This window comes from Podarcis cretensis (genome assembly GCF_951804945.1).
Source record: "Podarcis cretensis genome assembly, chromosome: 1".
Taxonomy (NCBI): domain Eukaryota; kingdom Metazoa; phylum Chordata; class Lepidosauria; order Squamata; family Lacertidae; genus Podarcis; species Podarcis cretensis.
Window position 1 is genome coordinate 116,145,660 of NC_137170.1, and position 26,062 is coordinate 116,171,721.

At 45.4% G+C, this 26,062-nt stretch overlaps 1 protein-coding gene and 1 long non-coding RNA gene across 4 annotated transcripts in view; one reads left to right on the forward strand and one right to left on the reverse strand.

The window, feature by feature from the left end:
* The first annotated feature begins 1,704 nt into the window (after positions 1-1,704).
* LOC307220205 lies at positions 1,705-6,250 on the forward strand. The gene is made up of 2 exons (XR_013840770.1): positions 1,705-4,453; positions 4,858-6,250. It is a non-coding gene; the product is annotated as an uncharacterized lncRNA (long non-coding RNA).
* A 372-nt stretch (positions 6,251-6,622) lies between these two features.
* UBE2E3 (ubiquitin conjugating enzyme E2 E3) overlaps positions 6,623-26,062 on the reverse strand; it is a 94,036-nt gene continuing 74,596 nt past the window's right edge. For all 3 annotated transcript variants that reach the window (XM_079983002.1, XM_079983001.1, XM_079983000.1), the window contains 3 exons: positions 14,477-14,609; positions 8,285-8,432; positions 6,623-7,381 (listed from right to left, as the gene is read on the reverse strand). In XM_079983002.1, coding sequence (XP_079839128.1) covers positions 7,284-7,381; positions 8,285-8,432; positions 14,477-14,609 — 379 coding nt within the window. In that variant the 3' untranslated portion in view covers positions 6,623-7,283. The remainder of the gene's footprint in view (positions 7,382-8,284; positions 8,433-14,476; positions 14,610-26,062) is intronic.

Genomic DNA, 26,062 nt, shown 5'->3' on the forward strand with positions numbered 1-26,062 from the left:
AATCTTGAGTTGGTACTGTTATTTCAGAAGACTGTTGCATGGCAGCTAATGCACGTTTGAACCCAAGTCTTCAATTAAATGTTAAACATTTAAGTGTGAACTCAAGTGAGATTATTATTATTACTAATAAAATATTTATACCCCGCCCATCTGGCTGGGCTGCCCCAGCCACTCTGGGCAACTTCCAACACATATAAAAACATAATAAAACATCAGACCTTAAAAACTTCCCAATACTGGGAAGTATTGCCTTCAGAGATCTTCTAAAAGTTGTGTAGTTCTTTATATCCATGACATCTGATGGGAGGGCGTTCTGCGGGGAGGGGGCCACTGCCGATAAGGCCCTCTGATTGATTTCAATGGATCTTAAATCACCACAAATTTGGAAGCAGTTTGGTTTGCTGGGCGCTATCTAGAGCACTTGCCCTTTTATGGCTTTGAACCAGGGCTGATGAGGAATTAGCCAATAAATTATCTTAGCGATTGAACATATGAGGTACCCTTACAAGAAGTTAGACGGTTGGTTCATTTAGCCCAGTGCTGTTTGCTCTGCCTGCCAGCGAGTCTTGTTCTCTTCCCGGCCCTTGTTAAGCGAGACCCTTGGCTGTGGCTCCCCATACTAATGCCATTCCTGAGAGCTCCTGGGAGACAGTGTCTAGGTTTCGTACAAGCCAATGTAAATCCGCCAGCATTTATTTCTTTGTCTTTAGCAGGCCTTAAAGTGAGGGAGGGCAGTCTCTGCACAAGCTGTCTGTGGCATACAAAATTACTGCTATTGTGGGGGGAAGCAGAAATAGCAAAATGCCCAACCACAGAGTGCAATGAGTTGTTGTTGTCATGATGATGATGAGAGGAGGAAGTGAGTGTGTACAGGCAGACACAATACTTTGTACAGTGGTACCTCGGGTTAAGAACTTAATTCGTTCTGGAGGTCCATTCTTAACCTGAAACTGTTCTTAACCTGAGGCACCATTTTAGCTAATGGGGCCTCCCGTTGCCGCTGTCACATGATTTCTGTTCTCATCCTGAAGCAAAGTTCTTAACCTGAGGTAGTATTTCTGGGTTAGCGGAGTCTGTAACCTGAAGGGTCTGTAACCTGAAGCATCTGTAACCCAAGGTACCACTGTATGTGGTTCACAGAGGTGCATGAAACACAGGACAGGCAGGAACACCAGGTTTTATCACATACAAAAGCTGAAATGAGTGACTGGGTCTTTCTCTCGGGCCTTAGAGCTCAGCTTAGTTTTGGCCTACACTTGCAAGCAGAGTACAATGGTAGAACAGTCAGCACCCAGAAGTGCAGCCAGGAGAATTCACTTTGCACACTCCTCTTTGTGAAAATGACCTCCCGAATCGCCATCCTCCTCATTGTCGGCTAAAGGGTTTCGCGAAAATCTCTTGTCCTGATATTTAGAGCTTGACGCATAGGGCTGTGAAGTGGGGCCTGTCCCCCTCAAGGAAGCTTCAATTTTCATTAAAAAGAAGCAGCAGCTTCTACTTCATGAAATCTCATTGGGGAGAAATATGATACACACACAGAGAGAGTTAAATAATTTCCCTTGCATTTTTTCCATATATTTCTATTTTCTGGCCAATGCGTTGCATCCCAAACCCCCAACCTGCTCCAGGGGGTTGTAGGGGGGCATGCCAGGGGTATGATTTATGTATGGCTAAACATGTGTAAAATATCCTTTCAGATCTTTGTGCATTCAGGAGAGAGCAGGAACGCTGTGACCATCTACAGTCACATTCGGTTTGTGTCCTCATACATTTGGCTGAACACCAGAATAGCGCTATTGTGACTCTCCTTGCATTATCCCATTATCAGAAAGCTATGTGTTTTCCAGGCCAAGGAGAGTCATGGCTGTTACCTCACTTCCTGTCACCCTGATGACAGAACAGCTAATGTCTGAACTTTGCTTCAGAACAACTGGGTGCAGGTTCCTCCCACAGCGAAGTCAGAGACACCCCCACCCCCACCAAAAAGCAGACACGCATTCTCGTTTAACAACTAATTGATTTATTTAACAATACAAATTTCTTTCTACCACTTGGTGTAAGCAGAGAAAAGTTCAGAAACAAAATTATTCTTATTTTTTTAAAGTTTAAATGTTTACACAAAAAAACCCCAACCTCTTACTTCAGTAAATATAAAATTTACAGACAAAAAAAAAACCTACATGAAAAAGAACAGGGTTGTGACAAACCGATGACAGAAAGAGAATTCAGACTCAGTAATCAAATGTTTGGTAAAGAGGACAACGGGCAATAGTGAGGAAGCATCTCCCTTCAAAGGTTTCTGAAATCTGAGGTGCAAAATGAAACAAAGTACATTAAAAAACAGAACAAGATTTTTAATTATACTCTATATTTTGCGACATAAATATTTGAAAGCTTTGTAGGTCACATATTTAATATGTGAAATATACAATTTGCGGCTCATTGTAAATCCATGGGAGTGTTGTACATGCAAAGTATGGGTGCATTTTTTTCCGGTATAAGAGAACCAGCAAAATCTTTTGAGTCTCTCTCCACACTCTTAAAATGCCTGGAAGTTGTAGGGCCTTAGTTCTCTTAAGTTATAGTGCAAACCTACAAAGCGTGCATGCAGTATAAACTCCACTCATTTTAGTGGGACCTTCCACGATCCATTGAAATGGATGAAGGTTGCCTAGCAGAAGCACCCTACAGATCACACCCTATATAATGTGCTCCCTTATAAAATGAGATGTAGGCCTAGATCTCGCTGAGGTTTTTAGTGCTGCAGACTGAAGTCTGCGGCTTATATGACTGGAACTGCTGGGATAGCTCATCCGGTAAAGCATGAGACTCTGAATCTCAGGCTCATGGGTTCAAGCCCCATGTTGGGCAAAAGATTCCTGCACGGTAGGTAGGGGGTTAGACTAGATCAGGGTTCCCCAAACTTAAGTCTCCAGCTGTTTTTGGACAACAAATCTCATCATTCCTAGCTAGCAGGACCAGTGGTGAGGGATGATGGGAACTGTAGTCCAAAAACAGCTGGAGATCCAAATTTGAGAAACCCTCAACTAGATGATCCTTGCGGTCCATTCCAACTCTACAATATGGAAAGTAATGGAGACTGAATACTTCCATGTACACAAAAAATCCAGCATGTCAGGGATATAGCTAGGCTAAAATCCTGCCCTCCAACATTTAGTTTTCTATGTAGAGGGAACTTTTGTGTATCGTTCAAATCATGAGTCTCTTCTATATCTGCAGTTCCAAGGTGGCACATCCCAGAAACAGCCTAGCCACCTCAGTGAGGACTAGAATATTGTGAGAAACGTAGTACCGAACAGTCTGTTTACCTCTGCCAAACCAGACAGAACCCAAATTTTACAATGACTCTTGCATCAGGTTCTGAAATTGAACCTGAGCCGTTAACAAACCCCTCTCAAATGGCAAGTGAAAATGGCCTTCGATTGAGAGGTAAAATTGTTTCAGACTATGTAAGTATAGAGAATTAAGGAACATGGGTCTTGTGATGTCAGACATGGAGATCAAACGTTTTACAGGCATGAACCTGCAACATGTTGAAGCCTCTGCATTCTGATAATACTTAAGATAATTGCAAATACTGAAATGCAACTCCCAATAAATGCAAAGCGCATAACTGTTAAATGGAGGAGGTGCTCCGAAACTTCCAAAAATGCACAGCAGATCTGGTGGGTGAGGATTACAGATAGCAAATCAGTCATAAGAAAGCAGTTAAGGTCTTTCTGTCCTTAAGCTATGGGCTGCATCCAGTTGGCACCCCTCTGCTGACAGAGGGCCCTTTGATCTAGTGGAGCCTTCTGGGATTGAGTTGGTCTTCAGGGATTTCCACTCTCACTTGATGTTCCAAAGGGAACCTCCAGGGTGGATTTTGGGAGGCTGGACTGTAGGGGAGGCCCAAGAGCTCTTTGATATCTGCTCAGCTGAGAGAAGGCCCAGCTGGATCAATGAGTCTTTCTACCCATAGAGGGATATCAACTGGAAGCAACCCTTCGTCACCACCACAGAGAACATAAGGAAGAGAAAGTAATCGCCACCAAACAAGTTGCAAGAATTTCATGCCTGTGTCTAAGACTCGATTCATACATTGTTCTGATGAGTTTACGGCTTGCATTGGGTGAAATGTAGATACTTTTATTGCATGGATCATTTCCAGCTGGACAGCTCAGTTGGTTAGTGCATGGTACTGATAACGTCAAGGTTGCAGGTTTGAACCCCATATGGGACAGCTGCATTGCAGGGGGTTGGACTAGATGATCCTCAGGGTCCCTTCCAGCTCTATGAGTGCCAGTCACCTTAACGAAGACGGTGGAAAGTGACACAGGAAATACTTGTAATCCAAGCTGATCTAAATATCCACAGCATATACTACTTAACATGGAAGGAACAGAGCAGAATGGGGGTAGAAAATTAAGCTGCAAAGTCATGTAGTCAAAGTGTTGGTGTTGATCTTTAAAGCCCTAAACAGCCTCGGTCCTGTATACCTGAAGGAGCGTCTCCACCCCCATCGTTCAGCCAGGACACTGAGATCCAGCGCCGAGGGCCTTCTGGCGGTTGCCTCATTGCGAGAAGTGAGGTTACAGGGAACCTGACAGAGGGCCTTCACGGTAGTGGCACCCACCCTCTGGAACACCCTCCCTTCAGATGTGAAGGAAATAAGCAGCTATCCTATCTTTAAAAGACATCTGACGGCAGCCCTTTTTAGGGAAGTTTTTAATATTTAATGTTGTAGTGTTTTTAACACTTGATTGGGAGCCGCCCAGAGTGGCTGGGGAAACTCAGCCAGATGGGCGGGGTATAAATAATAAATTATTATCATAATTATTATTATGTATGAATCAGGCCTTAGTTGCAAAGGGTACCTTCTACCGGGAGATTCTCCTGAGCAATCTCCTGAGTGGAAATTGTGCAAAAACACGACTTTGGAGAGATTCCATTAATTTCACTGGGGCTTGTGCAGGAGACCATCCTGTTGGGTTGTACTCAGAACGACTAGTTAATTAGAACCTATGTTTCACTTATAAAAGTGCATTTGCCTCCACTATTGTTATTATTAATATTAATGTTCTAGTTTCTGATTTAACAGCTCACTGTTCATTCCACTTTGAGAAAAGCGGGTATACACAGCATGCAGCCAAGCTGCTTTGGAAGACAGTTTAACATGATTAGATAAACTGCAATTTTACACCTCTGTCTAAACCACAGAACTGCCTGCAATCTGATATAAGTTATAATCTCAGCAAAATCCACAGCGCCTTTTACGGGGGGTGGGGCAGGGAATTAAGCCCACCAATTTGAAAACCTTTCCATTTTGACTTGCAAAAGCTACCTCGTTTATGGCAAATTAGAGGGAGGGGAGGAAGAGAACAAACTGTAAAAAAATATCCATGAGGAAACCACATTATTAGGTGGGTTGCTCGAGGATTTGCTATGAATTAGCAAGGCACACGACTGCCCTGCCCCAACCAACATTTGTACCCCATCATTGGCCCTATCAATAAAGGAAGACTGCAGACGATCACTTACCAATATAACCCATTCATGATATGGAATGCATGTAGCCGCTTGATAAACTTGTTGCGTATTATTTGTTTGGCCAAGGGGAGAGAAGAATCGTATCGCTCGCTAACTTCTGATCCGTGGAAGAACTGTGGCTAAGAGTCTCCTAGACATTTGCTTACGTGAGCACACGGTAGCGGTCTGCATCCATCCACCACAGCAAACTCATTTGCACGGACATCACCATATATTAAGCATCAATTGCTCCTCAGCAGGTCTGTCCGTCTTTTAAATACAATGGAGGGCCAAACCAAAACAGTAGGCATGTGATTTGCACTTGCATGCATGTTATTAAAATGGCGAAAAGCAGGCACAATAGGAGGGGGAGGATTTCAATCAGGACCATGGAGAGAGGTGGTTTAACCTTTTCCTCCCTTGCTGTGGTCCCAGCAATGGTGCCATCAAAGCTCTAAGTCTGTGGGGAACGTCTATCCCAGGGCTGATAGCACTTTACAGGTGTGTGTGCGTGTGCACATATGGATTTTCATCAGGACTGTGGCAGGAGAGGAAAGGGTTATCCCACCTTTTAACATGCCATAATTCTGACCCCACCCCACTTTGCCCCTCTTGTTGCTTACCATTCATTTCTTTCAAATACTTGCATCTTTGATTTTTGATGCATTTACCTTTCTTGGCTACTGACAAGTAAAAAAAAAAAAGAACAATACAAAATAAATAAACGTAAGATCCTGGGGGGTGGGGAGTGACTTATGATGGCTCCAGGTGGTTGTGGGATGATGATGATGATGGGATCTATCCATTCTCCCAGGCCTAAGATATTGCTGGTGCCTTAGACTTAACATGCAGAGAACTAGAATAGCAGAAGGTTCAGCATGAAGTTTGTCCCCCAGGAGCACCAGTCAGAGGCAAACTACAAGTCTAGACAAGAGCAATAGATCTTATGCTCAGGTTTTTCCTTTTTCCCTCATGCTGGCTTTCTGCCTGTGGGTGGGGGCACTGTGGGCATCCGTCTCTAAACAGCCCTACACTCTAACCTGCTGTAGTATGCTTTAGATTTTTAGCTTCAAATACGAAAACAAAGAAACTATTCCTTGGGGGGAACATGTTTATTTGTGTTTGAGATGATACAGTGGATGCTCTCTTCTGAGCTACAAGGTGGTGGCGATGGGAGGGAAAGGGGGTGAAAGGAAAAGAAAAAAGAAAAAAAAAGAGGGGAGGGGAAACCCTTTCATTACAAACCGACGAAGGTAGAAGTTTAAAACAGTTTTCACAACAGCATGTACCACATATCGGAAATAGATCTGGGCTTAATACAAATGACGTAATTTCCTAGTAATCTACAGCTATCTTTAATAACTTCATACAGATAATGAATTAGGCTAAAATGCACTATAATATTTGGTTGACTTCAGGAACGGTATCCTTAGTTACATCACAAAATACATTTTGATATCCCAAAGAAGCAAGACTTGCAAGTAGGCGTTTTAAACATAACTAATCTACAGCTACAAAGTTCTACTCTGGATAGCGTTTACCTTTTCCTTTCTGTTTCTCGTGGTTGGGGAGGGGAGGGGTTAAGGGTCGAGGGGAAGCGATATCCCCGTCTTTGAAAGGATAAAAGCAGAGAGTAGAATCAGTATAACATATACACAGAAGTCCGTATTGTAAAGGCTATAAAGATCGGTTGCACACTGCAGGGGCTGCCTCCGTGCACCTTGGCGCCGCACACCAAGCCGTCGGTTCGTGGCTTATGTTGCGTATCTCTTGGTCCACTGCCTGGCTATCCTGTCATGCTCGGCTCTGTTGGTCAGGTACTGAGTAGCTATGCTTCCTACCAGAGGATCAGCTGCAAGAGTTGGGTGCATGGGGAAAGGGGGGAGGGGGACGACAGGAGAAGAAACGGGAGGAGAGGGAGGGAGACGGCGCGTCAAGATCAGAGACACATCAGCATCACAATAGTTCATTTCGCCACACTTGTTTCCAACCTAAGCTGCGGGGCAGAACCTCCTCAAGGAAGCATTGTTCAAAAGACAAGGTGCTTGACCTAAACGTCAGCCGGAAAGAGAATGCGGACACTTCTGGACAAGAAGCAAATTTTTTTGGTGTGTGGTTTGGTTCTCCAACAATGTCTTCCTTTTCTCTGTCAAAACTCTCCCCTTCCCCTGAACATTTCAAACTGCGATTTTGTGAATGGTGCCCCCAGCACTCTCTCAACATTCAAAATGTGCCCTCTGGTCCAAAATGGTTGGCAATCCAAGGCAATCATCATTAGCAGTCTTTCTTATTCCACCTTTTTAAAGTAAGTTAGAGCTGGACAAACCTACAACTTTGTACATGGGAAGGTATCTCAAGGGCTTTGCAGATTTTGTGATTTAATCTTAAGCAACCTGGGAGTGCTGAGAGTGCATTCCGCCATTAAACTGAATGCAAAGTCTGAATCCGCAGCCAATTCTACTTCAAAGTCCAGGTATTCAGAGGTTTAAACACAACCTGAACAAAGAGGATCCGTTTCCAGGCCGCCCTGTGTAAAAGGAAAACAACCCACCTTTTCAACCTGAATTTATCTCATCCCAGTCTGATCCCACATTTATGTAATTGTTTACACAGTCATTGTACTTTGAACCAACTCTACCCCCCCCCTTTTTTTACAAGTGAGGCTAGGAATTGTTTTGACTCTGCTTACTACCCAATTAGTAATTCCTGTCCTTTAAAAAAAAAATAAACAAAACAAAACAAGCCATTGCCTTACCAGGATTGCAGTCTGTCAAGAGAGAACAAATAGACAGCAAGACCTTTGAAATAGTTAAAGCAGGGCTCCAGTTGTCTTTCAGAATGTCCAGACAGATGACTCCTTGACTGTTGATGTTGCAGTGATAGATCCTAGTGCGAAACGTAACCTAGAGGTAGAAGGGGGGGGGGTGTAAATTGCAGGGGGGGGAGGAGAGAGAATCATTACACGCTCTTCATGCACAGCTTGTTGCCAGCTTTTTGAAACCAGCCTTGAATTATTCACCCTCTGTGGGAGAATTTTTTTCTATGGAGACCTTTCATTTCATTTCATTTTTTGTTGCTGCTGCTCATTCTGTAAGGCTCATCTGAAAAGTGGTTCCCCGCCACTGCCACTTTTCAAGCAGATGTCTTGACTCATGTTTGCCATGTAGATCTCAATGTTAAAAGCTTTATTGCGGTTCACCCTCCCCTCCCTGGCAGGCATGCATACAGCATTTTGAAACCCCACTTTGAAACCACCACCACAACAACATAGGGGAATTTATTTTGTATTGTCCTTCTGTGCCTGGGAGATAGACAAAACTGGCACTCAGATGACTAGCTCTGTTCCATTTCAGTGCATGTTAAGGCCAAAGCATCAGAGAGAGATATAAAGTTATATAAATTTGCTGTTTGATCGCTGCAAAGGAGTCTGGAGTTTTGGGAGAAATGGGTTAAGGAGCCTGTGTGCAACTAAGCCAGCCCATTTGAATTGTTAGGGGAAATTTAAGTAAATAGTTCAGGGTGGCTAGAAAATAGCTGAAGACAATACAGTCAAACCTTGGTTCGCGAACGCCTTGCGAGTTGAACATTTTGGCTCCGGAATGCCGCAAACCCGGAAGTGAGTGTTCCGGTTTGCAAACGTTCTTTGGAACCCAAACATCTGATGCAGGTTCCGGGTCTTCCAATTGGCTGCAGGAGCTTTCTGCAGCCAATTGGAAGCCATGCCTTGGTTTCCGAACGTTTTGGAAGCCGAACGGACTTCCGGAACGGATTCCGTTCAACTACCAAGGTTACCACTGTAATAATAATAATAATAATAATAATAATAATAATAATAATAATAATTTTATTATTTGCATCCCACCCATCTGGCTGGGTTTCCCCAGCCACTCTGGGCAGCTTACAGCATATATAAAAAATTGTAAAACGTCAGACTTAAAAAAATTCCCGATACAGGGCTGCCTTCTGATGTCTTCTAAAAGTCAGATTTTCATTTGTTTATTTCCTTGAAATCTGATGGGAGGGCACCACTAATGAGAAGGCTCTCTGCCTGGTTCCCTGCAACCTCACTTCTTGCAGTGAGGGAACCACCAGAAGGTCCTCAGAGCTGGACCTCAGTGTCCAGTGACAAGCTCTCCAGAAGGCTAGAACCATCAGGGCTGAGGGAATGGGCCAACTAAGGCTAGGTGTGCCTGCCAGGGGGCAAGAACATTGGAAGATTCAGGGCGGACAAAGGGTAGAATCATAGGACTGTAGTGTTGGAAGGGTTCCCGAGAGTCATCTAGTCCAACCCCCTGAAATGCAGGAATATTTTGTCCAACATGGGGCTCAAACCCACTACCCTGAGATTAAGAGTCTCATGCTCTACCGCAGGGGTCAGCAAACTTTTTCAGCAGGGGGACGGCCCACTGTCCCTCAGACCTTGTGGGGGGCCAGACTGTATTTTGAAGGGAAAAAATGAAAGGATTCCTATGCCCCACAAATAACCCAGAGATGCATTTAAAATAAAAGGACACATTCTACTCATGTAAAAACACCAGGCAGGCTCCACAAATAACCCAGAGATGCATTTAAAGTAAAAGGACACATTCTACTCATGTAAAAACACACTGATTCCTGGACCGGATTTAGAAGGCAATTGGGCCAGATCTGGCCCCCGGGCCTTAGTTTGCCTATGCATGCTCTACCGACTGAGCTTCGTGCAGCACATGGTTAAACTTTGGGATTCACAACCACAGTATGCAGTGATGGGCACCAACTTGGATGGAGAGCAGAGGAGCGAGGAAGGAATACATGGCCCCCAACCATAGTCTATGAATCAGGCCAACATAGGGGCTCTGGAGGACAACTAAATATTTTCCAAGTTTCCCTAGAGTGATATAGAAATGAAATGAACACAATACTGTTCACAATACTTTGGAACAGGAGATCTCTCTCACACACAAACACACAGGTTTGCATGTGCATGGGGACTATTCTATTGAACTTGGATAGTCTAAAACTATCACATGATCTGTCCAGCATTAACATTCCCATGGGAGATTTTCACAGATGGAACAGGGAGCTGCTCGCCTTCAAAGGACTTGAAAAACACTTATGTTTCCCCATTAGACGGCATCATTATGTGTGAGGCACACCACGCTCTAATTTGTGTCATCATTCTGCTTTAATTGACTTTAACATTCTGTACAAACCCCGCGCAGAGTTGAAATGCATTAGTTACAGAAGGAATACTTTATGGCGCAAAGGGTAATCCAAACTCTTAATGGCACTGCACGCCAGATGAAACAAACAAACCAAAACAACAGTCCTTTCAATGCTTTTTCCTTTTTCTTTTTGCAGAGGGCGGTGCTTTGCAAAAATAAATAAAAATGCTTAACTCTGAGCAACTTTGTTCTCTTCCAAATTCAAGACCAGGCTCTTTGGCTTTTGCAGAACTGTGAGGACGGTTTTCATTTCCTCCCTTTGCTAGGCCACGTGGGGACAGATGGATAGAGAAAAGATGGACTGTACACGATCCGGATAAATGCACAATTAGTTCCACACACAGGCTACCCTCTGCAGGATGACCAAAGAGCTCTCTAATTTACCACCCTGTTTCCTCATTTTTTTGGAAGTTCACAAGCAAGAAATGATGGCAGAATCACATCAAAAGGGGCCTTTGGGTTTGGGATCCCGTCCCCCCCTCCTCCTCAAAAAAAAAACCCCAGTAGCACTCCATGCTGCATGGCAAACTATCTGGGAACTTTCAAAAGCAAGCTTGTGTGTGGAGGGCTTTTTGCTTGGTTTTTAAATCCAAAAGCCCACTGGGGATACCCAGTCTCTTGGGTATGTCAAAAATAGCTCTTTGGATCTCAGCCAGAATATACAACTTGTTAGACGAGGCACAAAACGGCAGGGGGAGCAGAGGTGAGGAGTTGGGATCTAGGTCCCTTGATTTTTGCGGCATGTCTTCAACAGATTAACCAGCTTCTCAAACCTAACATTTTGTCTTATTTGTACAACAGCAGATTTCTGAATCTTGTTCATCAAACATCTGCTACGCAGCTGCAATATTTTAAACAAACATTTATGCTGGCATAAATATCTATACGATATGAGCGAGCACATGAAATTACACTTGGGACAATTTTGTGTGCCGTGTTTTCCATATTCCCAGCCCCCCCCCCCCCCCCCCAAGAAACAGGGTTAGACAAACAAATCACTAGCATAAACATTATTTTGCAAATGATAATTGATTCCAACACGGAAGACTCAAATACACACAACTTTAGTCTTGTAGCTCTGCCCTTATGCACAGGGTTGGAGGAGGGGACAAGTATCTTTGGGGGGGGGGCGGCGGCATGATACATATTGGGTCCCCTGCCTCCCTCCTTGCACCTAAGCTGGATTTCCAACCTGGAACAAGCAATAGCCATTTCTCAAAAAGTATGCTATACTTAAGTGTAGAGCTATTCAAGCATTATTATATGTAAAGGTAAAGATAAAAGGACCCTTGACCATTAGGTCCAGTCATGACTGACTCTGGGGTTGCGGCACTCATCTCACTTTATTGGCCGAGGGGGCCGGTGTACAGCTTCCGGGTCAAGTGGCCAGCATGACTAAGCTGCTTCTGGAGAACCAGAGCAGCACACGGAAACGCCGTTTACCTTCCCGCTGGAGCGGTACCTATTTATCTACTTGCACTTTGACATGCTTTCGAACTGCTAGGTTGGCAGGAGCAGGGACTGAGCGACGGGAGCTCACCCCATCGTGGGGATTCGAACCGCTGACCTTCTGATCGGCAAGACCTAGGCTCTGTGGTTTAACCCACAGTGCCACCTGCGTCCCATTTATTATATGTAGTTTGGCCCTAATTTTCATTTGGTAGAACAGCATTAAGACCAGTATTCCTTTAAAAAAAAAATTAGATAATTAATATCAAGATGTAGTTCTTGAAATAGAAGGTCCCATTCATTAGACCTTGCTTTTCCAAGTGATTTAACCCGCCTTATTGCAGAAGCAAAACAATTATGACAGATTTTGTCAACAGTTACCAGAAATATGAGTGGAAGTCAAGCAGTTCTCCGTAATCAAAACCACAATATTTGAGATTAATAAACAACTTTACAATTCAGCGTACATCTCATAAACTCTTAAATACTACTGGAATCAGTGGGACATAAGGGACTATACAAGATTTCAGAAAATATCATATTGTCCTCAACCTGTCAGTTTGCGAATTGCTTCGTTTGGGTTTTCCTAATTCGTGGGTACTTTTAAGTCTATTCACACTGGTACTTTTCTTTTCAGGTCACATGAATGACAGCTAAGTGCCAACTAATTGTGATCAAGATTGCAGAATGTCAGTTACTTTCGGTTTCAAGTTAAACTGCCTAAAGGTAAGAACTGGCTTTCAACACCCTCCTTATACGTTTATGGGCACTTATCAAAATCTCTGTAATTGGGTCAAGTGGTCTTACAATGTTGCTTATGCAGAAAACGATAATGATTGACACAAGTCACTGAATACCCTCCAATGGGTCACTGCAGAAAACCAGGATGTGCGTCACAGGCGCAAGATCGCACCCCACATCTTTGGGGGCTGTGGCAAAACACGTGTTTTTGGGCACTGTACTCTCAAGAGAACGGTCCCCCAAAAAGGGATGTCCCGATTGAATCAGTTCAGTTGAGAGGTATGGTCACTGTACTAACTTCAGTTGCTGAAGCTGCACTTTAGCTTGCTAAATCAAGAGTTTGACTCCATTCTCACATGAGGCCGAGGCTCCTGGTTTAATAAACCATACTTGCATGTGAAGCCTGATCGCTCCTCCCCTGGAGAGAGTGGGGAAACAAACCAGAAAGCATATAACTTAATGCTACAGCCGAACCCAGCATTGCGGTTTCTTTCGCCTTAACAAACCACTATTGCTTGCCTGCCCTAAGCCATGGCCTGTTGTTGACTTACTGATCATATCTTGGAGTGGAGCAAGCCATGATCCCAGGGTTCAGACCTAACACTAAGCTGTCCCCTTCCTGCTTTACTTACCTGCCTGTGTCAGGAAAAGAATGAAGTAGACGCAATTGGACTGTGTGCACAGCATGGTTTATTATGCTAATAAACTTAGCTTGCCATTACAGAGACTTAAACTTAGATGGCCACAGAGACCGGACAGGAGCACAAAGTTAGCTTAGTTCAAGCTGAGTGTTACACTTCATTTCATCTCAGAATTTCCCTGCTTTGGGTAGTTAACTCACATTGCTTTAATAAAGCAACTGTTTCTTTGAAATGGTTAATTTTCTGTTTCAGTTTGAGGCAGCCGAAACACAGAGGTTTAGACCGGTGTTTCCCAAACTTGGGTCTCCGGCTGTTTCTGGACAACAGCTCCCATCATCCCTAGCTGGCAAGACCAGTGGTCAGGGATGATGGGAATTGTAGTCCAAAACAGCCAGAGACCCAAATTTGGGAAACACCGGTTTCCCAGGGACTCTAACACACTAGCCAGTATACTCACCTGATCAAAGGCTGGTAGGAGAGGGGGAACTAAGAGGATATTATTAGCCACTTAGGAATGTTTTCCTGCATGTGTGAGAGGGAATGGAATCACAACCATAAACATTCCCTAAACTATCTAAGGGGGATGGGGGGAGATTAATAGCTACTGGCACGCTGACAGAATTCATTTCCTCCCACCTCAGGAAATTGCCAACCCTAAGTTGTAAGTTCTGCAACACACTGAGTGCAAGTTAAATGTGGATTCTTGGGCTGCATATTGTACAGCTTGGCACAGTCACCGGTTTATTTGAGATCCTGGGCTACACTTGAAACCTCAGAGCTGCGGAGTCTTCTCTTTCCCCGATAGTCAAATGTGCAAGCGTCTCATGAACACTGGTACAAATGTGAAGAATGGAGATACATTCAAGGATGGAGAAGCCGCATATAAAAATACAGAGAGCCACAAATGCTTACCTTTGGTGGTTTAAACGGATAATCGGATGAAAACGTGATATCCAGAAAGAAGACACCACCTTCATACACAGAACCTGGAGGACCGAGGATAGTAGATCTCCACTCGTAAATGTTATCGCCTTTAGGCCCAGCACTGTTGAAATAAAAGAGAGGGAGGGATAAACAGAAAGTGATCTGGATAGTTCCTGGGCATTGACAGTCATTACTCATTTCATCCTTAAATCCTCGTCAATGACATCTGTTGTCATTGGTGTGGAGCTTTTGTATGAGTGTGCTAAGAACGAAGGAACGGCGCGTCAACTGTGCTTCTGTCAATGTTTTCAAACACAAAACCCATCTTTGTCTTTTATGATATTTAGCTCTGTAGCCTTTTTGTCTGCTGCTCTTTCCGGTGCGTGGGGCATTCATGAAAGAAAGCTGGGGGGGGGGGGGAGAGAGAAGAGGGAATGCCTTAAAACACAAAGGACTACAATCCAACACAGGGAAGGGTTAGGCCTACTTAAACCCATTCATCCACCGCTCACCATTTATATCCAACCTTTTCTTCAAGGAGCTCGTGGCAGCGTGCATGGGCTTATCCCAACTTATCTGCACAATCCTATGAAGCCAGTTAGGCTAAGAGAGAGTCACTTGCCTCCGATATATCCAGCAAAACTTCCAAGCTGAGAAGCGATTGCAACCCAGGTCTCTCTGCTCTGGTCCAGTAAGACTACAATCCTATGCCCATCTGCCTGAGAGCAAACTCCACGAAACACAGCAGTACTGGCTTTTCAGTCAACTTGCCTAAACCTGTGCCAAAAGGTGCAAACCAGACACAACTGAACGGCAAAAAAACCTCCCTTTGAATGGCTCTCGGCTGTAAATTAGGGCTCCAAGGCAGCGATGGGGAGCCAGTGGCCCTCCAATTGTTACTGGACTCCAACTCAACATCATCCCTGTGAGTTCTGAGTCCAACCAGATCCGACAGACCAAGGGTTCCCCAGTCCTGCTCCGAGGTAACCAATGCATACATTAAAAGAATGTTTTCTTGCTTGATCCCACACTGTTCTTGCAGTTTTGCCATACAGTCAGTTCCAAGTCGTTTCCCTCGGGTCCTAAAATACTACAAATGCTTCTTGAATTTGTTCACTCGCTTCCTGAAAAGCCTCCCTTGACCTCCAGAACGAAGATCTGGAAGAGTGCTGGTCAGGAACTGCCATTATACAATCTAATATAGTTCCGAAGGCAATTTTAGTTCCCAAGTGCCTGTATTATATAGTTGATCAGTTTTATAGATATGGACAGCTATTAAAGGATCCGCCCAATACTTATTTTAAGGCTTAAGTGCTCAGCGCATTACAATAATGTGGCAGCAACGATACCACTGTTAAGCTAAACTCCCCCACCCCCCTGAAAAGCCTATTTTGACAGAGGAACCACTATTTTTATAAAGGAGGCTGCAAAGTTACTGAAAAAGCAACAAATACACTTTGAGGTTAACATTGTAAGAACATCGACATTCGTACAGTTATACTATAAGAGAGCCAAATGTCCGTTCTGCTTCCTTTCTTTTTCACACTGATTCAAAAACAGTTTCCGAAAGACTTCAGCAAGTAACCTTTTTTTTTAGAAAAAGGCCTCTAAAGTAATGTTTATCACAAATTTTAGATGGAAGCATCAAGGTGGCCTTACGAAGCTCCCTGTTCAAGATTTTTTACACCAGTCCCTCCTTCCCAAATAAACTCTTCTGCTGGTATGAAATCTGACTGGCCCTCCAGGACAGAGGTTTTGTGGCCCTGATGCATTAGTGACAGATTTCATAGAATCATAGAATTGGAAGGCACCCTGAGGATCATCCAGCCCAACCCCTTGCAATGCAGGAATAGGCAACTGTCCCTTGTGGGGACTTGAACCTGCAACCTTGGCATATTCAGGACCATGCTCTAACCAACTGAGCTTCCCCAATGCCACCCACTCTGTTGCTGATCAGAGGGGTTATAGCACAATGAAAGCAGGACAAAAAAATGGACATTTGTGGTAAGCAAAGTTATGGGATTTCTGCACCAAGTTACAAGATATGTTTTGAAGGGAAATGAAGCAGTCCAACCGCCTCAAAAAAATAGTACTGAAGGCAGGATCATGAGCATAAATCACCATGAAGGTGTCATGAAAAAGAGGTCTGGAGGAAGAGGCCCACGTGTTTTATTTCCAGGAATCATTTAGAGAAACCTATCTGGGAACAGAACTAAGTTGATAGTGAGATGGGAACAAAAGGAGTTGGAATAGCATAACCATGTTTATTGGAGGCAAGGCAAAAGATGACTGGACTCCTTTTCATGGATTTGCCATCCCAACCTCTAGATCAGTGGTTCCCAACCTTTTTTGGGCCATGCCCCATCTAAGCATCTCTAAAATCCTGTTTCCCCCCCTCCCCAGTAACATATAATTCTTATTATTCAAAAAGTGAACTCCTATTCACATGGAGGAAGCCTAAAAGGCCATTAACTTGGTGTACGCAAGCTTCCAAAGAACATGACACCCATGAAAGAGAAAAATAAAAGAACGAAAGGACAGTTGAAAAAAAAATCAGTGTTAATAACTGATTCCCAAATTGCCCCCTGTGGGGTGTGTGCCCCATGTTGGGAAACATGGCTCAAAATCTGGAAAGAGATTGGGGTACAAAACTCCTGCAAAATGACTTCTGGGACCCTGTTATCCCACGTACATTCAGCAGTGGGTGAACCTTTTGTGACCCGAATGATATTAAGACCACAACATCTGGTAGAATTTCAGAGCAATCAACAGTTGTTTAAACTGTGCTCCGTGACAACAGAGGTGATTCAAATATACTCAAGGAGAATTAAGACGAAGAAGGGACAACAGGCCACAATGCCTAAGTACATGCATTTCCAAAGTCGCTCGGTTAAATTATTCTGCCTGCGTTTCTTAAGTTTGCTAACAGAACAAAACAGCAGAAGCAATAATGCCCCCCCCCCAAAAAAAGGCTGGTGAAATGTAGAAATATTTAAAACCCATGCACAGGCCATCCGGTGCGCTAATTAACTCTTTGACATCCATTAAGCATATATCGTTTAATTAGCATTAGGCTTGGAAGTCAAATTTCAGTGGAACAATTCAATTTTGGCACAGGTTTCCTTAATGGCTATTTTATAGCTTAATGCAGAGGTTCATGCTCCTATATCATCTGTCAGCTACCTTTCCTTCAAACACCTCTAATAGCTGGATGCAATTCAATCAGTTTAACGAAACAGCTGAATTGACTTTGCAACATATTTCAGCCAAATTAATCAGTCACAATTAAGGTTACAGCCTCTAGCCGTGTGCCAGACTACCTGGTAATCACTCAAAGAGTCAGAACAAGGGCATCTATCAATTAAATAGTCAAACATCTAAGAGCAATAATTCCTAAGTTACTATTTACAGTCATCTACTGCATTACCATTAGTGCCACTTAAAATTACAAGGGTTGTTCCTAGAGGGGGAAAGTCTACTGGGGGAAAAAATAAATCCATGTATTCTAACCTGGCAGGTGCAGAAGGCATTTTTCAGAAGCCTGACACGTCTGTCTAATACAAGACCTGTCTTCAGATGGATCAGGGTGATAGTGTTCTTCTCCACTGCACTGTGAAAAAGGATGTGGGTGGCGCTATGGTCTAAACCACTGAGCTTCTTGGGCTTGCCGATCAGAAGGTCAGCGGTTTGAATCCCTGCAATGGGGTGAGCTCCCGTTGTTCTGCCCCAGCTCCTGCCAACCTAGCAATTCGAAAGCATTCCAGTGCAAGTAGATAAATAGCTACCACTGCGAAGGGAAGGTAAACGGCATTTCCGTGAGCTCTGGCTTCCGTCACGGTGTTCCGTTGCACCAGAAGTGGTTTAGTCCTGCTGGCCACATGACCCGGAAAGCTGTCTGTGGACAAATGCTGGCTCCCTCGGCCTGAAAGTGAGATGAGTGCCACAACCCCATAGTCACCTTTGACTGGACTTAACCTTCCAGGGGTCCTTTACCTTTTGCTTCACCTGCACTGTGATTTCTGTGGTAGTGGAAACCAGGGAAAAATTGAGGTATTTGAAATATCCAAACTGAAATAGCCCCTGATCCCCCAAAGTAGGGTTTCCCCTCGCCCTTCCCAACTGTAGTCTGAGGCACCCTTGGGTTCTCAAAGCTTATCATGGGTCCTTCAAGGGGAACAAGGGAAAACCTCCTTAGAAAGAGCAGCTGCCCACTATTCTTAACCTCCCACAGTAATACACAGCTGTAGAACTTGTGCCCTGGGGGTGAACTCTCAAAATGCATGTGTCAGGGACTGGATGAGGAGGAGTGGTGAAAGCTGCCTGAACAAGAGCCCCCCAGGGAAAGCACAGAGGGAGAGGATTCAGACTCTGGCCCCTGGTGGTGGGAAACCGGCCAGAGGAGGGGGGAAAGCTGGGAAGGGCTGGAGGCTGGCAGCTTGGAGGAGGAGGAAACGGGCAGGTACCCCTGCCCACAGAAATCAGACTTGACAGCTCCACCATAGAGCCACCCTGACAGCTTCTCTGCTGAAAGCTTGCAAACACCCCTTCCCAGACGACGACGACGACAACAACAATAATAATAATAAAATTTTATTTATACCCCACCCTTCCTGGTTCAAAAACCCAGCTCAGGGCAGCTAACAACAAGTGTAAAACACTTAATTGGTGCAACAAAGAAACAGCATAAAATACAGTATAAAACGTGAATAACAATAAATTCAGAATTCAAAAATCAAAAATCAATTTGGGGGGAAATCCATCCAATAAACATTAGATGATCACCAGGGCTACCTGGCTAAATTAGCCCTATTTGGGCCAGCGAGGAGACCAGGGGAGAATTAGCTGTGGGATCCCAGAGCGGGTAATCTTCATAAAAAGGGGAGGGAAGGAAGGGGAATAAAAGTTCAGGCTAAGTTCAAATTGAAAGCCAGACGGAAGAGCTTAAATTCTGCAGGGCCCTGGTCTCATGGGACAGAGCATTCCACCAGGTCGGAGCCATCACTGAGAAGGCCCTGGTCCTGGTGGAGGATAATCTGACTTCCTTAGGGCCCGGGACCTCTAAACTATGATTATTTATGGACCTTAAGGTCCTCTGCGGGGCATAACTGGAGAGGCGGTCCTGTAAATACGAGGGCCCTAAGCCACATGTCACAGAGCAGAGAGCCAGGCGGAAACAGAGAGGGTCCCTTGGGGCTCGCCATAGACAGAGGGAGGGGCCTGACACACAGGGTTGGAGAGTGAAAGGGGCCACCGCCAAGCAACTGCTTCATCTAGACAGGAGCAACCCTTAGGAGTCTCCATGTGTTCTCTATTCCGCTTCCTTAACTGTAAATTGACCGGCGTGTCACTGTCTTTCTCTGTTCTGTGAACAACCTGTTCTCCCTGTTGGCTCCCTGACAGCATGCAGGCCGCGTCAGCGCCTTGTGTGAACTGGGTGTGCACCCCCAGAACCCTCTGTAAAGCACAGACAAGCAAATGTGGACATAGCTCCCTCGAGACAAAACACCTGAAAACCGCAACCCTTTAAAGAACAATGAAACGGCACCAGATTCCATCACACAGTGAGCTGGTCAGGCTGGGCTCTTTGCCCATCTAAGCCCTGTGTTGCCTACTGTGCTGGTCTTGGGGGCTAAGCAAGAGGCGAGGTCCGAGTCCAGTCCGAGGTCGATGGTGCAGTATAGAGGCTGTCCGTCAAAGCTGTAGCTGGGTCTAAGGCATGAAGTCGGGTGGGGTCAGGAACTCTGGCAGAAGAGCAGGACAGGGTGCAGGCAAGAACAAGGCTAGCAACGTTGCTCCCGCAACCTGGGACTGGGGCTGGTTGGCTTTTATCTGCCCCGAGGCATAGGGCGGCCCCGGTCCACAGGTTACTTGCCTCTCCTGGCCTGGAGGCGAGCACTCCTCCTTCAGGAACTTAGTTCCCTCCGCCTCTCTGCCCTGAGCCTCTGCAGCTCAGGAGAGGCTGAAGGGTTACCAGACCCAGAGGCAACCTCAGCTTCCTCTGACAGGGCTGAGAGTGGAGCACCTGCAGGCAATGGGTCCTCCATCCCCTGAGGGGCCAGAGCAGACTCAGGTGGTGCCTGCACCTGAGGATCCAGCACAGGTGAGGACCCTTGAGGCTCAAGCCCCAGCCCCGGCACAGCTGGAGGCAGGGACTCCTGTGCAGGCTGGGATTCTTCAGGTTCAGCTTCTGAGTCCAAATCCCAAGCCATCACACCTACTCTGACTACAGTGGCTTTTCAGGGTCACATTCAAAGGTCTTTTCCATCACCTGCCGCCGGATCCAGACTAACCACAGGAGATGCCAGGAACTGAACCTGAGAGCTTCTGCACACAAAGCCCATGTGGTCCCTCGTCCTGCTCCATGTGGATCCTATTTGATTTTTATTGGTGTAACTTATACCCTGCTTTTGCTCTCCATTTCGGGAGGCCTTTACAGGTTCATAGAAATGCTTCCTAATTCAAGGCTGCTCAATGATGCCTTTTCGCAACCAAGCTTATCTCCCACAGAACCATTCTCTTGCAAATACCTGCTGGGATGGGAAACCGGAGACATTGTGTGCCAATCCAATGCAAAGAATAAGATGAATCATACTGAGAGGTGCCGCAGAAAATCACTGCCATTCTAAGAAAACCAAATACACTCTTAGGCTTAAATCTTTACTTGGCAGATTTTTAAAAATAATTTTTGGCCTCTTTCATGATCTCTTTCTGTCTGCTGAGAAAGAGGGCAGCTAAGCCTAAAATCCATGCCTAAAAATACGGACAATCTTTGCTTTTAGGGAGACAACCATAAAACCATAACAATCAATGCAGCCTCCGTACCTCTCCTGTCCCTTGCTGTCAGTGGTGTGGCCTGGGCAGGGCCACAGGGTCGGTTGCCCCGAGCACAAAATCCCTAGGGGCGCAGAATTTCAAAAGAAAAAGAAAAAAGTATCAATAACAAATAGAAAATAGCTCTGGGAATGGAATGGAGTGTCCTGGAAAGAGGCATGGAACTGGCAGGCTGCGAGTCTAAACAGAAGCATTAAGCGCTGCAACATTTAGTCGCAGGCCCTTCTTGTAAATTTGCAAGGGGTGGGGTGGCAAAGCTAAGCCCTATTCTATGGCCAGGATATTCAAAAAGCAAATGTGTAAATCCTACGGAATGGTGGAAGTGTCAGGTTTTTCCCGGTCGATCACAAGAAACTTCCTACACTCTCTTATTCCCGAGTCAAACTTCACAGCGTGGATTCGGGAACTGCTGTCTCAGAAATACTCTAAAGTGCAGAAGCTCTCTCTGGAAAAGAGTGTGAGGGTTTGTTCCCAGTTGCTGGGCTGTATTGAGCTGGTGTGATTCAGGTGCTCTGAAATATTACTAAGACAGCTGCAGCTTGAGTGGCTTATTGGCACATGCTGGAAAGAACAGTTTCTTGTTACAAGAGGGCTTTTTCCAAAGGAAACTTGTAGGTTTTATATATAAATATATATATATATCCCAAGCATTTAGAAAGACTGTAATGTGTGCTTGTAAAGTTCTTAAGATTTTCCCACTTTTTAAGATGTTCTTATTCAAAAACCACTCCTGATCCCAGAATTCCTTAAGCGCTTAAGTGTTACCTTACTAGGCTTAGCTTAACAATCAATCTGGTTCCATTTCGGACAGCCGTTGCCTAGATTCACTTGGGAAGCTCGCCAGCAGGGCATGATTTGCTGTGTTTCTATTTATTTCTACAAAATCCTAGAATTGCAGAGTTCGAAGAGACCCCAAGGGTCATCAATTCCAACACCCTGCAATGCAGCACTCTTTTGGGCTGCGGATGATACCCAGCTCTACCTCTCTTTTAAATCAGAACCAGTGAAGGCGGTGAAGGTCCTGTGTGAGTGTCTGGAGGCGGTTGGAGGATGGATGGCGGCTAACAGATTGAGGTTGAATCCTGACAAGACAGAAGTACTGTTTTGGGGGGACAGGAGGCGGGCAGGTGTGGAGGATTCCCTGGTCCTGAATGGGGTAACTGTGCCCCTGAAGGACCAGGTGCGCAGCCTGGGAGTCATTCTGGACTCACAGCTGTCCATGGAGGCACAGGTCAAATCTGTGTCCAGGGCAGCTGTTTACCAGCTCCATCTGGTACGTAGGCTGAGACCCTATCTGCCTGCAGACTGTCTTGCCAGAGTGGTGCATGCTCTGGTTATCTCCCGCTTGGACTACTGCAATGCACTCTACGTGGGGCTACCTTTGAAGGTGACTCGGAAACTACAACTAATCCAGAACGCGGCAGCTAGACTGGTGACTGGGGGCGGCCGCCGAGACCATATATCACCAGTCTTGAAAGACCTACATTGGCTCCCAGTACGTTTCCGAGCACAATTCAAAGTGTTGGTGCTGACCTTTAAAGCCCTAAACGGCCTCGGTCCAGTATACCTGAAGGAGCGTCTCCACCCCCATCATTCTGCCCGGACGCTGAGGTCCAGTGCCGAGGGCCTTCTGGCGGTTCCCTCATTGCGAGAAGCAAAGCTACAGGGTACCAGACAGAGGGCCTTCTCGGTAGTGGCGCCCGCCCTGTGGAACGCCCTTCCAGCAGATGTCAAAGTGATAAAAAACTACCTGACATTCAGAAGACATCTTAAGGCAGCCCTGTTCAGGGAAGTTTTTAACGTGTGATATTTTACTGTATTTTTGGTTTCTATGGAAGCCGCCCAGAGTGGCTGGGGAGGCCCAGCCAGATGGGCGGGGTATAAATAAAAAATTATTATTATTGTTATTGTTATTGTTATTGTTATTGTTATTGTTATTATTAAGTGGACAAAAACCTACAACACTGAGATCAAGAGCCTCATGCTTTACCGACTGAGCTATTCCAGGTCGGCGGGATTATAACTCACTTTATTAAGAAATTGTACAAAAGGCAGGGCAAAAATTGAAACATTAGAAATGAACACAAAGCAGACAGTACATTGAAAGTACAATTAAAAACATTCACAAAGCAACAAAGTCAGAAATGAGGTTCACAGACCGAGGCTGAATCTAGACAAAATTTAAAACGCTGTGAAAATGCTTTAAAAAAAAAAGTCTTAAAATATATATTGAATTTGCCATTAGCTCACCATCGCCATCTTGTGTCTCATTTGCATAATGCACTTAGAACACACTTAAAACTTTATATTTGCAGCTGTATAGCTGAGTCCCCAGACCTGAAATGCTGACAGAAAGGGCAAAGTATTTGGAAGGCAAGCAGCAATGGGGACAGGCAAACTTCTTTGGCCACATTCTTGCCCTCTTTTTGTAGGCACCCTGTGATCTGGCTGCCAACACAGAAAAGGCTCTGCCCACCGTGCATATCCACCGCAGCGCAGATGTCATGTGGGAGGGAGACGTGCAACAGGCTTCAGAAAATCAATGCAGAAATCAGGCAAATCCATATTAGTTGTTACATTTATCTCCCCGTTCCTAGTTCATCCCAAAACACAGCTGAGAGACGGAGCTTGGCCTAAGGTCACCCAGTGGGGATCTGAACCTCTCCCAACTCTTAACCCGACACTCTTAACCACTACAGTACACCAACTCAAGGGATCCAATTAATATGACTGCGACAGCACACATGTGTTTTTGTCTGTGGCATCTGGCTATCAGATCTGGTTACACTTCCTCTGAACGCAGAGAGTCTATATAACGATCAAGGCTAGCAGTCAGGCAGATCTAGCTGTAAACCTGCTTAATCCTTTTTTAAATGCCACCTATTATGGTGGCTGTCAGAACCACCTGTTGCAATCTGATTGAACTGCAAACGGTGTCTCCCCCACCCCCAATCATCCTTTGAAGCATCTATCCCAGTTCTTTTTATTTTGCATTGTTTTGCTGAATATAAAAAGGTAAAGGACCCCTGGCAGTTAAGTCCAGTCAAGGCCACAATGGGGTGCGGCGCTCATCTCGCTTTTCAGGCCGAGGGAGCCGGCATTTGTCCACAGACAGCTTTCTGGGTCACGTGGCCAGCATGACTAAACCGCTTCTGGCACAACGGGACACCGTGACGGAAACCAGAGTGCACGGAAATGCCGTTTACCTTCCTGCCGCAGCAGTACCTATTTATCTACTCGTGCTGGCATGCTTTTGAACTGCTAGGTTGGCAGGAGCTGAGACAGAGCGATGAGAGCTCACTCCCATCGAGCGGATTCGAACCAGCTGACCTTCTGATCGGCAAGCCCAAGAGGCTCGGTGGTTTAGACCACAGCTCCACCTGCACTGAATATGCCAAGGAAGAGTTCTGTGGCATTTAAAAGCTTGCTGAAACAAACTAGAGTGGACGTTCAGGTTGCGAACGTGATCCGTGTGGGATGCATGTTCGCAACCCGCAGCAGCTCATCTGCGCATGCACAGGTAGCAATTCAGCGCTTCTGCACATAGCACGATTTAGCGCTTCTGTGCATGTGTGACCGCCGAAACCCAGAAAGTAACCCATTCCGGTACTTCCGGGTTTCGGTGGTCCATAACCTGAAAAAAACGCAGTGTCTATAACCCGAGGTATGACTGTACTATCATAAAACAAGGTAGCATATTGCAGCCACCTCAAGGAACCAGCCAGAACCAGTCCTGCATGGGCCCAGTGGAGAGTTGTGCAGGCAAGGCAGTGTTGAAAAAGACATGAAGCACTGAGTAAAGAGGCTGGTGGCCGCAGCATGGGTCGCAAACGGAGTTTCCCATGTTCACTTTGGTAGCAATCTCACTGTCTCACTTACTTACTTCCTCTCCCCTGCGTCGGCATGAGCGCTCGGTTGCCTGTGTGATGACAGACCAGTGCAAATTCAGTATTATGCGCACGCACACATGCATATACATGACAGGGGCATCCAATGCCAGGTGCTTATCTTGGGGGTTGACTAGTAGACTGGGGCAGAGATCAGCAACATAAAGCATGCCACACCAGACAGGTTACCTTGCAATAGCTCCATTAAATGCTTGTCAGCTGCGTTTCATCTTTAATAATTAGACTTAAAACCCAAGAACATTTCATTATCACATAATAACTGGATTAGGGTAACAAAAGGGAGAAGAAAGAAAGAATAATTCAGCCTGTGACCTGACAAGAGGTTGGAGGCTTTGACGGCAATTACCATTCTAAGAACCTGCCTGGGCCCACAGAAGGGGAATAATCCGGGCAGATGTCAACTGTGCAGCTACAAAGAGGCTGCTGACCAGCTCCTGCCTCAGATGCAGAGACTGAAAGTGCCCCAAAGTCATCCACAGATCGTCGCTGGCTGCGTGCAGGCCTCATTCACTGAAGGCCGGTGGAAAGGTCAGGATTTGATCTCCTTCTTAGCTGTAGTTAAGAAATTGAGAGAAGGCCAATGGAACATATATATCTGAGTTTCTAACACTGGTACGGGGAAAGCCTGCAACCCTTCCTGCAAATAAGTTGTTGCCCTCCAACTCCCATCAGTTTCAGCCAGGAAGGCAAGCGGTCAGAGATGATGGGAGCTGTAGTGCAGGAATATCTACATGTTAGCTACCCCTGTGGGGATTCCAAGCTTCTCTGGCAGTACTGGGCAGTGCCATGTGGCAGCGCCACTCACCTGACCTCTGGTTTGTGTGGTTGCTGAGGC